The 12,761-nt window shown below is 39.1% G+C and overlaps 1 protein-coding gene across 1 annotated transcript; it reads right to left on the bottom strand.

Annotated features, from left to right (window-relative positions):
* Positions 1 to 2,928: 2,928 nt before the first annotated feature.
* On the bottom strand, positions 2,929 to 11,181 carry RB195_008022 (uncharacterized protein; the record flags this gene model as incomplete). Its single annotated transcript, XM_064181983.1, has 10 exons — positions 2,929 to 3,024; positions 3,942 to 4,134; positions 4,203 to 4,318; positions 5,833 to 5,902; positions 7,223 to 7,287; positions 9,547 to 9,622; positions 10,606 to 10,686; positions 10,742 to 10,841; positions 10,907 to 11,029; positions 11,094 to 11,181. 10 exons carry the CDS (start codon positions 11,179 to 11,181, stop codon positions 2,929 to 2,931), a joined length of 1,008 nt encoding a protein of 335 aa, XP_064038729.1.
* Positions 11,182 to 12,761: the final 1,580 nt, after the last annotated feature.

The raw sequence follows: 12,761 nt of genomic DNA, 5'->3' as shown, positions 1-12,761 counted from the left end.
GGCTTATGTCCTTTTGCTCACGAGGAGGCGAAACAACCTCCACCTTTTCTTTCTTTGATTTTAGCCTCTATTTTTCGTTTTCCTAGATATTTATGTAATAAATTCTTTATAATTCTATTCCCTACCGCTTTATTTGTATAAAATAAATGAATAAATAATAAAAAATAATAATAAAATTCAAAAAAATAATAAAATAATAATAAAATGATAATAAAAATAGTAAAAAAAATAATAATAGAAAGTTTTAGACGTTAAAATGTGAAGGAACCTTTTATGATTACAAAACCAACTTTTGGTCGCAGTACTATAGAATTTATTTATTTAGATTGAAATTATTGAGGTTTAGAATTAGAAATATTTTAAAAATATAATTAACATAACATAAAATGGAGGATCTTACAACACGTCCAGCGTCACAAAACGAGTGAACTTCATGACAGCAGTAAATTTATAATATAATTTTATCCTGAAGAAAAAAATTGTTCTTAAGAATTCAACGCGGATGTGTAAATTTTTTGGCACAAGACGGTAGCTTAAAAGGAGTTAGAGATCCTATGAAATTGAAAAATAAAATCCTCAGCTGTAGGGATAAAAAACTCTTGCTATTTAGAACTTATTAACTTGACTTAGTACTTGTTACTTACTTGCTTTAGGAGCAGAGAAACTTCTGAAAGTAATGGGTAGAAGAATAGAACGATCGATAGATGGACAACCGAAACGAAGAATGTGAAAAACATTAATGTTTTGAGTTTTTACTGAGAGCTGTGGATAAATGAATCCCAAGAAACAGTTGTTCGCTGATCACACAAAGAATGAATGAAGCGGGTGCTTCAAAGCAGCCACGGAAAAAGTTCTCATAGGTTTTATTCCACGTTGTTTGCACAAGGATTCAACGCACTTCACACGCACTTCAATTATTTGTCTTCTCTAAAAAAACAACAAAATCTTTACGATTACGTCAAAAATAAGGTGGGAATCTAAGTACATGCAAGGCAAGCAGCTATCGGCTATATTGGCACTTTTATTTCCCCAACTTCTACTTCATATATGAAACCCTTGTCGTATTTTTCGCATTTTTTTTTCGAAAAAAGCTTGGGTCTTCGTCCAACCACACCGAAATAAAAACAGCACTACACGATAAAGTCAAATACAACCAAGATATCAATTTTTTAAATAATTAAACTCTTAAAATTTTCATTACTACTCGTTAAATCATATTAATTATTTTAATTATTGGAGTAACTTAACATATATTCTTGAAGCAAGTAAACGGAATGTCTGGAAAATCGCAAATTTCTGCTGGAACGAAGGAAAGTGCAGATTTGAAGTTCAGGATTTACGCACCGCTGAGCGCTCTCACTAATTCTTTTAAATCTTTGCAAGATTTAGAAAAAAGACTAATAGCTCTTCAAGTTATCATTGTTTTGACCGAATTTCTGAAAGTAAAGTGAAATAAAATTTTGAGAAAAAAAAACCTCTAAAGTTTCCAAACATAAATTTTTTAAAAAGTCTAAAAATCTGAAATTAAAGTAAATTAAAATAAAACAATAGCGTAAGAAAGCGCAGCAGATTTACTTTATGCTGCCGAACAAAAAATATACACAGAATATAAACACTAATGGAAATCAGGTAAAAACTATAAAAGATAAGTTACCAGACATTTTTATGATCTCAGCGCCGACTTCGACTTAAAAACGGAACCGTAGGCATTTACGTATGCATGTGGCTTATACAGTGACGTACGAAGACCACGTATAGGATCAGCTTCTTTTTTTTATCCCCCACACATCCCTCACACGTATCACTGACCCCCGCGACCGAAGGTGGGCGGAGAAATTTGGGAGCATAAGCTTATATGGATGGATGTAGTGCAGTCGGTAAGAGGTTCAGCTGTCTGCACGATCGATCGGAGGTTCGAATCCGCCCCAACGCTCTCCATCCTTCCAGGAAAGTTAGTAGGAACCTTTAAAAGTTCTCTGCAAGTGATGAGGACTGGGGATGTGCCCCCACCTTCACTTCAATTCAAAATCGTTTGAGGTCTACGAAAGTGTAACTGGGCTATAGAATGACTTGCGGTGGTTGGCCGATCGGTCAGTTCAGTGTTTTTCCAGACTCCCAGACAAGTCTGGTACCAATTTATCGATCCCAGAGGGATGAAAGGCTTGGAAAGAGCACCGGGGCGGATTCGATCCACCGCCAAACCAGTTTGAAATTTCCCAAATGTGGTACATTTGGGATTTATATTTTTGGTATAAATCGAAATTCATGAATGGTATAAATCCCAAATATACCATATTTGGAAAGTTTGAAATTGGTTTGGCGGTGGATCGAATCCGCCCCGGTGCTCACCAAGCCTTTCATCCCTCTGGGGTCGATAAATTGGTACCAGACTCGTCTGGGAGTCTGGAAAAACACTGGACTGACTCATCGCTAACCCTCGAAAGTCACTGTATATGCCAGTTACACGTTCGTAGACCTCAAACGATTCTGGATTGAAGTGAACATGGGGCACATCTCCAGTCCTCATCACTTGCAGAGAACTTTTAAAGGTTCCCACTAACTTCCCTGGAAGGATGGAGAGCGCTGGGGCGGATTCGAACCTCCGGTCGATCGTGCAGACAGCTGAACCTCTTGCCGACTGCACTACATTTATCCGTAGGCGAATCCCAAGCGTACAAAGACACTTTACTTCATCCTTTATCCATCAAAGGAATTTCTTCAGTTACAAAAATCTTAGTGCTTTTCTTCTCGAAAAATGTTTCGGATGTTCCTGAATTTAAGAGGCGAATCATATAGCTTAGTGCCAAAGAATAAAACTCGTAAAATGGAAAACATTTGAAAACAAGACTCGATATCATATTTATAAAATGATTTATTCCGGAAATATGGAATATTGAATGAAACTCGATATAAAGTACTGAGTAGAATTCAAATCAACGCGACTTCTCTGGAGATCGTTACGAGAACGACGCCGATAAGTGTCAAACTGTACGCTGCTGCAAGGAATAATAAATTCCTTCGACCCTGTAATAGAGCAGTGATTATAAATTTTCAGAAAATTTTAGAAAGCTGAGTAGGAAAGAAGGAAAGAAAAGTGTAGAAACGAGAATTGTGTAGACAATTTATAAGTATCTTTACGTTTATAAATTGTTATGTTTATTGTTGTTTATCATCTTTATGTTCTATGTTTCACTTTCGTGGGAATTTTGTGGGGAAAAAAAGAAAGGAGTGACAGTATTTCAGCTGTTTGTCGACGCCCTCCACCAACAGATTTTTCCAGAATAAATTCTTTGAAGACACTAGTCTCTCTATGTTTGTCAGTTAGAGTCTACGACAACTATCATAAATGAAATCCATAATTCAATTGAATCAGATGAAGTCGTAAATCTCTTTGAGTGCCTGCTGCAAAGAGAATAATTGATTTTCTTAGATCTGACGTTACGGGGAAGAAACTCTCATGAAAAGTTCCAGCTTGTTCCACCGCTTGCCGTCTGCTCAAATTTTTTCCTTTTTTTTTCGCTGGTTTCCATTTATTCATAACAAGTCCAACATTGGTGTTAAGGTGGAATCACCTCATGGATTTTTTTTTTGATTCCCAACTTCTCTGGGGTTACGAATTTTTTGAAATTTGATCTCGAAAGATATAACAAAAACCAACAAAATTGATTTCAACAGATTTTCCTTGCTTTTTTCTTCGCTAAGGTGAAATCCAGGCTCCATAAGTGGGCCCAAACTTTTAACGTTTCCAAAAATTACATTTTCGAATCATATCCTATCTTCTTCTAATTTTCAACGAGGTAAGACTTGGAGAGTTGAATCCTTCATGGTTGATGGGACTCAGCTCTATCAATCCATTCTTCACTTCCCCTTATAAGTGATTTATTTCTATTGCTTCACTATTTTTCAGCCATAGTTCAGAAAATTACAAATATTCTCCATACCGTAATCTCTTTGAAGTACAAAACACTCCATAGAGCTGTAACTAATCCAGGTGCCATTTGACAAATCGGATAAGCTATTGCTGCATTCAACTTGTCGATTGTCACACCAAACGCCGTCATTCCACAGGCGTTAATGAATCCAGTGGCGAATGCGGGGATCGGCACCACATCACTTATCCACGGATGATTACGCCTTCAATGGGCCTTTTTCTAAGTGCATGTAAGAAAAAGATGAGAAAGACATTTTTTTTCAAATGGTACCTTTTAATTGCGTAGACGAGGAAGATAAATATCCCGGTACACAGCACTCCGCAGCCATACGAGAACATATATGGAAGTGGATTTTTGGGGGCATCGGGAAATTGATCCGGATGGGCCTGTACGGCAGATTAAATATATAGGATGATGAAATAACTACAAATAGAATACAATAATAGAAATAATACAATAATAGAATAAGTTAATAATGTCATATAACAATAATGTATAATATGATAAAAATTTATGCAGAAATAACACTAATTTAAAGGCATCACCCCACGAATTTCAGGTGGAAAGTTCCTCTACGGGGTCATAGATTATGGAGAGGGTGATGATTCCGTCCATTTCTTCCTAATTGCTGTGGAAAATGGCCCGGAAGATGCGGCACGTGCACACGGCTGGCGCGCTCCAATCGAACTCATTGTAGAAAAGAGCGCCCCAGAACGCTCGAAGCCGTATCTTCATGGCCGTTTTTTACGACAATTAGGAAGAAATGGAATCACCATTCTCTCCATAATCTATCATTCCGTATATGCACAACCCACCTGAAACCCGTACCACCCCAGATTCGTGAGGTGATGCCTCTAAGGATAGTATCCTCGAGTACTGTAGCACTTATGGCTTATGGAGGTATTGAAAAACTACTTTTTTTAAATCAAAACTAGGATGTTGATTAAGTTGTTTTTGTGTTTTTCTGAAAACTTGGTGTTTACAAATAGAGTGAAAAAAATGGACAGAACTTAAAAGACGCATCTTTCGAAGATGTAGAAGGGGATTTTGTGCATCTGAAGTCAACTAGCTAAACGTTTAGAACCAAATATACTGAGAATTATTTGCCATCGCTAATTCGTTCGTCATCATTAGTTTCTAAGTATTTCATTCAATCAATATTTGATTGATTCTGAATTATTAATCAGTCGTTAACTAGGGTGTTCCCTTCTTATCTAATTATTCTGATGAATTCTTCTTTTTTTTTAAATTTTTTTTGGAGCAGATTCTTTTTCTTTATGTCACACATTGATGGGCGTGTGCCATCGTTGACATATTTGAAAGGAAGCGGGGAGCGGTGAGGTCACCTCACCTCTTATCTGAAGATTTTTTTCATGTTAATTGTTGTCGGCCAAAGGGCACGTTCACAGTCTATTTTGGGACTATCACTAGTAATTCATTGGAAGCGCAAATATTTATTCTTTTCAGATGATCTAGGTGCCAGAGTTGTGTCCCTCTTTAAAAAAATCTCCCCACTTTTAGCCCTTTGCACTCTGACGTCTGTCGCCGTGGCGGCGACACGCTTGTTTAGCTCATTTTGTCATTTCCAAATAAAAAATAAAATAAAATTCGCCCACTTTTTTTATTTTTCTGCAGTTTTTTGCAACGTATTTTTACTTTTCCACTTCTATTTTTTGTACTTCACATATTACGAACAAAAAAAGAAAAGAGACTGTGTCGTTTTTTTTCGCGACGCGAGACGAGCGAGTTTTGTGATAATTGTGCCGGGATGCCTCGAGTGCTTTCAAAAATTTCATAATAATTCTAAAAATTTCATAATAATTCATAATAATTATATAATATATATATGTACATAATAACTTCACTTTAAAAAAATCCGGAACCATAATAAAACATTCACCATCATGTTAGTTACTGGTAGCCACATGGTCCCGTAGAAAAGTCCGGAAGCCGTCGCCGCCAGGAGACTTCTAAACGTTTCCAAAGCTTCAATTTTGGTGTTCTAAGTAATTCTGAGTTCATATACAATATTTCCATTGACCTGCAATGAATTGAACTACAAACAAATAATCAGAGAATTCTTGAATTCAGGGGACAAAGACATAATTAGGATAAAAGGATAAAGGATAAAGTGTCTGGCGTTAATCAATCCGCTTGGGATGCGCCCCCACGTCCACTTCAATTCGGAATCGTTTGAGGTTTACGAACGTGTAACTGTATACAGTGACCTGAGGGGGGTGGGGTAGCCGATGTGCGAAGTCAGCGTTTTTATCCTTCCGGATAACTCTGGCACGGCTCCAATGTATCGACCCCGGATGGATGAACGGTTTCGTTGACCCTGCTGCAGTTTTGAACTATCGATCAACCGCGCAATCACAGCGGCGCCTCTTACCAACTGCGCTGCACCCGGCCTGAACGCTTCATTCAACTCGTAGGGACTGTTCTTTCTTTTTTTTTCCTTATTTCCACTCCGGTTTTTATCCGAAATGCCTTCCACACTCTGCGAACTCTGATTTAGGGTTCGCAAGTTCGTGACAGCTATGCCAAATGGATGTTTGCAATGAAATTCTAGGGGTTAAGCTTCGAGTGATGTCAAATGTCATTATCCCTGCTTATTCGCATTCTACTCTTTTCTCGTTGCTGGATTTTCTACTGCTTATTTGTATCCATTCCTTGCCTCTTACTCTGGGCTTGAGCGTAATAAATAAATAAATAAATATCTTGCCTTTACCATGTAATATGTTCGATCAACCTTAGTACAAATTTGATACACAGCTTCCCCAAGGTATTGTCTTCCACACGCCCGATAAGCGATAAAAGTTATTTCATTTAAGGACGTGTTAGGGTCATGTTGTTTCCTCTTCTGATGAGCAGGTATTCTGTTCATTTAGAAACGAAAAATGTCCGATCGCATAGATTCGCTTTTGTGCCAGCTGTTTTTGTGGATTTACGAGCACGAGAGGCGTTGATCAATCAGCTTGGGATGCGCAACCGCGTTCACTTCAATTCAGAATGGTTTGAAGTTTACGAACGTGTGACTGCCCCACACAATGACCTGCGGTGGCTAGCCGATGTGTTAAGTCAGTGTTTTTATCCTCCCAGACAAGTCTGGAACCAATTTATCGACCCCGGAGGGATGAAAGACTTGGTGAGCACTGGGGCAGATTCGAACCTGCGATTGATCGTGCAGGCAGCGGAACCTCTGACACTACACCCGCCCTCACGATCAGGATATTCTCCAGAAAGCTCACCATAGTTCACTGTAATTGGAAAAACTTGAACAAACTTACAACATTCTTTCGATCAGTGAAATATCCTCAATTTTGCTAATTTTTGCCCCTTCTGGTGAGTCCGCCTAAAAAAAAACGGCTTTTAAAGGATCATATCAGCCACACTTTAGAAGATTTGTGCATATAAGCTCCATCATCGTTCTTAAGTCAGCTCTAAAATAGTAGTGGAGAAAACTTCAGTTGCACAATGCTTAGGATGAGCAAAACTTGATGGTTTCTTTTTGAATTTCATTGAAGAATCTTGTTGATTCTGAATCTGAAGCTGATCGCGTCCTCCCACTTGTTGCTACTTGAGAGGTTTTCGGCCACTTGTCAATTTTGAACACGAGGTGATTTCATAGAACAAAATCATATTTTCTCCCTTAAAGGCAGCGTATCACGATCTTGACGAGGTTGAACCCTGAGCCAAACGGCAACACGCCGCCTTTATGCACGTGCTGCATCAAAGTGCAAGCGGTTGAAGACCGATGGGGTCTCCTCACCTAACTATTAAAGTTAGAAAAATGAATAGGCCGTTGGTGTCACAGATGTGAGCATAAAGCATCAAAATAGAAGAGTAAGATCTAGTGCACTCTCGCTGGGGATGCTCAGAAAAAGAGCATTCGAGCAACAAGCAATGAGTGAGAGTTGCACGCTTGCTTATCTAGTGGACAAAAACTGCTCGAACATAATCAGTTTGGGAGAGTAATGTTGTCCCGACACCAGACAAAGAAGTTGGACAGTATACAAACAGTCTAACAGTGTTTATATCGCCGAAAAATGCGATTTTTCTTTAATCGATCGGTCGGTACTCTTGCAAGTGATATTTTGCGCGATCGATAGTCTTGTGAGTTGTACTTAGTGGCTCATGTGGAATTTCTTGGTAAATGTTCTGTATAGTAGCATCTCTTTAGCCTTTAACCAGCCTTGCCCACTTCTTTCTGTATGAAGCTGACCCCGGTTGGCAAGGGTCATTCTTCACTTTGCGCCTTTTTAGCCGATTTGCGACTTCATTACTTGCGATACCATTTTATTTCTGCCTTGTATCGATTTATTTGCGATTCCTTTTTATTCCGTGCCTTGTATCCGATTTTATTTGTATCATTTTACCCCGGTTGGTTAGTTAGCCAAGTTTGAGGTGGCCAACAAAGCCCATACTAAAGTGTGTCAGCCAACAGGTAGATAGAAACCCGTGTGGCAATCAAATCTCTGGTACGAATTTAGTTTATTCCTCACTCAGAGCATTCTCGTGCATCTCGAGCCATCTAGCATTTCTATCATCGTGTATTACTACTCTCACTTGTATGTATTACGCGTTTATGTTACTACTGTACTGTATCTGTGTAGTTTCAATAAAATTTTATTACTTAAAGGCATCACCCCACGAATCTGAGGTGGTGCAGATTTCAGGTGGAGTATTCGTATACGGTACAGTAGATTATGGAGAGGGGGTGATTCCGTCCAATTCTTCCTAATTGCCGTAAAAACGGCCCGGAGGATGCGGCGCCGCACAAGGCTGGCGCACTCCAGTCCAACTCCTTGTAGAAAATAGTGCGCCAAAACGCCTAAAGCCGAATCTTCCGGGCCTTTTTTTACGGCAATTAAGAAGAAATGGACGGAATCACCCCCTTTCCGTACTCTCCCATCCCGTATACCAATACTCCACCTGAAATTCGTACCACCTCAGATTCGTGGAGTGATGCCTTTAATTTCGAAGCAATCTTGCGCGGCTAACAAATCCACTGATCTCCATCGCTAACTCAGCGAAGGGTGAGCGGGGAACCACAGGCTGGGTTCTGCAGTCTACCACCCGAACTCTCCCCTTTGGCTGCGGGTTCCTCACTACGTCAAGATTCTGATGCATTCTCTTCAACAGCTAGTTCGTAATTTCTCACAGCGACCTTTCCAACGTTTTGCAAAGTTCTTGATGCCATCCCCTCGCTTCTGCGCCTCAACGCTGCAAAAATTTTATAATCAAAAATGAATTTTGCACTGCCGAGAAAAGATGGGAAATTTCGAAATGAAAGTATCGCTAAGGCTTCACGGCACGATGGATTTGGTTTAGTACTGGAGAGAACTGTGACGAACAAATCTTTAGAACAAAATCTAGAAATGAAAAGCATCTGTGTATTAGAACCTTGGTAATGGAAAAATATTGACGATAATCTTTAAAAAAGAAGAAAGAAAAATTTAAGAAATTGAAGAAACGTTTAAGAAATTTCTCTCTAAGCAGTATGATGGCGAGCGCACAATTCAAATGTACTTAATACGTAACCTCTTATTAAATTTAACTATTTCGATTTTTCTTGAAAAATAATTTTATAATTTACTTAATTAAGGTGCACCTCTTTAAGTTCGACGTCTCCTTCGTGACCAGGCCGTATTTGTGCGTTGTTTTTCACTAGGGAGTACATAGCACCACTGAAAATCCAGTATGAAACCATGCCACAACGTGTTTTCTTAGAATCAAAAAGAAAGAAGGAAAAAAAGAAAGAAATCAGATTTTGCATTGTAGCAAATAAACCATACACACACTACATACTGCAGTACACATAGAACCTTACTGATAAAACATTGCGTAAAATCAGTAGGTTTCACATTTTGCTGGATATCTTATTTGACGGGATGACTTTATCCACTTGCGCAGCGAGCTGACCAACAATCGGATCCCGCTTTTGAAGCTACAACTAAGAAAGGACGAAAATAACAGTGTTTTAGCACTTGTCCTTGTTAGAGGAGAATCACAAAATTGACGCAGCATGTAAACCTCATGGAGAATATAGAATTTCAGCGGTAGATTGCGAACAAGAAGATGGGCGCACTCAGTTTTTCCTAATCGTCCCAAAAAACTGCGTGGGAACTGTTTTAGTTCCTACGAGGTACATTAGAACGCGCCTTGTACACGGTTCGGTCCCTTCAGCAAATTGTTCATTACTTTCGCTTGAATAGGTTGATGAGACGGCACCGCTGATCCTCTATCGTTCGCATGTAGATGCGGCGAGAGCACAAGGATAGCGCGTTCTAACATAATTCGTAGGAACAAAATGTTGTTTCCCACGGCATTTTTCAAGACGTTTGGGAGGAGTTGAGTGGGATCACGCCTATGATCGTAATCTACACCACAAACTCTATATTTTCCATGAGGTTTCCACACTACGTATCAATTTCGTGATACGCTGCCTATAAAATAGACATTCAGTGCATATTGTGTGGTGAAACTGGGCTCGACCACCGCGTTCCTCACCCCTTTGTGCTTGTGAATCGCATGAGTGGATTTTTCTTCACAATTCATACCTCGTTAGGAACACCGTACACCTCTACTTTGGCACTCCTTTGATAAAAGTGGGCTTTTGATGCAGATGTTCGTGAAGATCTCCACGTTTTTGAAGATAATTATTATTTACCCTCCAATTAGTACTCCAACACCCAAATAGTTGACTGTAGGACTGGCAGGAATAGCAGCTGGAAGTCCGAGAAGACCGAATCTGAAATTAACCATGTTACATGCAAAAAAAAGTGTGTAAGATCAATTCTGGTTACCTAGATGTAGCCCATCCTGTCAAGGTGGATAAAGTATTCCAGACAAGGTTCGCTGGTCCCATACCAATCCGATTTATTATTTGAATTGCGAAAGCGTTAGCTGAGAAAACTTCGTCTCGGCAAAAAAAATAGGAGCAAGTGTATCCACAGGTTGATCGCACTCACCAAACGCCCATAAAAATCCACCCAACATTGCAAAAGGATAAAAACCCGGAAAACCCTGAACAGCGCTGGTGATCATGCACATAGAAAAGACACCGATACAAGCGAATAGCTGGGAAGTGAAACCTAAAAAAGTGTTATTCCAGGTAATTGCTGCACACTTTGCTCTTTTCTGAAAAAAAAAAACTACCATCGCCAGCGTAAACTTTCTTAATTGGAACGAATGTGCAGCCATAGAAAATAGAGGTAAGAAGTGCAGTACCAAGACCGAGCCACATTCGAATGCTTCTTTAAGAACCGGAAAAGCTAATGTCAATTCGTCTATCTGGAACAAGCATGATTTTTCCAGGGGTACAGATTATAGAATAACACTTTTATTTTAGCTTGAAAACTGCTTACGCAGTTTCCAAAGATTCCGCCAAAAATAACGGAAAAAAAAGGAAAAAAAAGGAAAACCAAAGCAAAGCAGAATGAAAAAATAACATCAACAACATGCGGTGAACAAACACTGCCTTTATCGCTATGTCTTGTATTTGTTACGTTTCTTGAAGTAGTTCGATCAGTGCTCAGATAATCCAAATTCATAATTCGAGTCCGAGATCATAGCGCTAACACTAGAGGCGTTTTGGATAACCGCCAAAAGCTCAAAAATGAACAGAAAGTATGAGCACATTGCGATTACAAACGAGCTAGCCCCTTACTAAGATCTGCACGGGTTTTGATCTACGGGCCCTATAATAACCGTTGTGATTCATAGTTGTGGTATGAGGTGGTCTGCTACTACTAAATTCCAGCAAATGAAGTAAACGCTAGCCGATGCGGTGTCTTTTGAGTTTGCTCATCGTTTGAATGCTTTCTGTGGAGTGATGATGCCTCAAATTCACAGATTTATTGCGTTTGTTTCGCGCTTTCTCTGTGATATCTATATTCTGAGTTTCAAAGCTCACACCGGAAAGAACCAAACAGTGAAGCACTCTTTCAAATGAAGAGCATAGGAGGAAAAAAGGAGTAATTCCAGATTCGAAAGAACCAGAGTTTCGATTCGTTATCTGTAGGATTAAATACGAACGGTATGGAAATGAGTAACCGATACGATAGATAATCCGACGGTAACACATTTGTACTCAAAACAATCAAGTTTCATGCAGTACACAACAAGAATTGTCGGGAAAAAGTTTGATAGACGTGATAGTTGAATTTTTCATTGTAAACTGATACGGAACGCTAAAGTACTGCTAAAAATCCAATCCACTTGAACTATTTGAAGCTTCCTGTACATAGACCATCCTAGAATTACTGTAGCTGTAGGCAGTCACATCCAACCAGTAGCGGAGCAGGTGATGATGCAGCATAATACGCCATTGGTGTTGTCTAGTCCTTATCAAACCCAAATCTTCCTATTTTATTTCTTGAGAATGTGAATTTTTTATTTTTTTGAAAACGTCCGAAAAATAAAGTCCTGGTAATGCTTTGACGATAGTGCGGCTCACTGCAGGGTCGCGCTTTTTTTGTAGCGTGGAATAATGCGGCACATCGGTGAGTTGGACATTTTTTTAAGAGGTGCTTTTCATGGATTCCTAATTTTTTGAAGTTTTTTTTGTTACCAGTGATTTTAAGGTAATATCACATACGAAATGGACCAGTAAAATGAAAGCATGATCCGCTCAGATACACAAAAAAAGCTGTGGATAAGAATGGTCAAAATGTTCTTTTTTTGGATTTGCGACTTTATAAATCGAACATATTATTTTAGTGATTAGCACTTACCTATTCTACAATTGATACGTGTAAAAGAACGGAGCAGAGAACAATTATATGTTCGAATATTCGAAAACTCGGCTTTCCGAATAGTGATTGC

This window comes from Necator americanus, chromosome I, assembly GCF_031761385.1.
Source record: "Necator americanus strain Aroian chromosome I, whole genome shotgun sequence".
Classification (NCBI taxonomy): Eukaryota; Metazoa; Nematoda; class Chromadorea; order Rhabditida; family Ancylostomatidae; genus Necator; species Necator americanus.
Note: the sequence above shows the minus strand (reverse complement) of the source record. Positions and strands in the feature narration are given on the sequence as shown.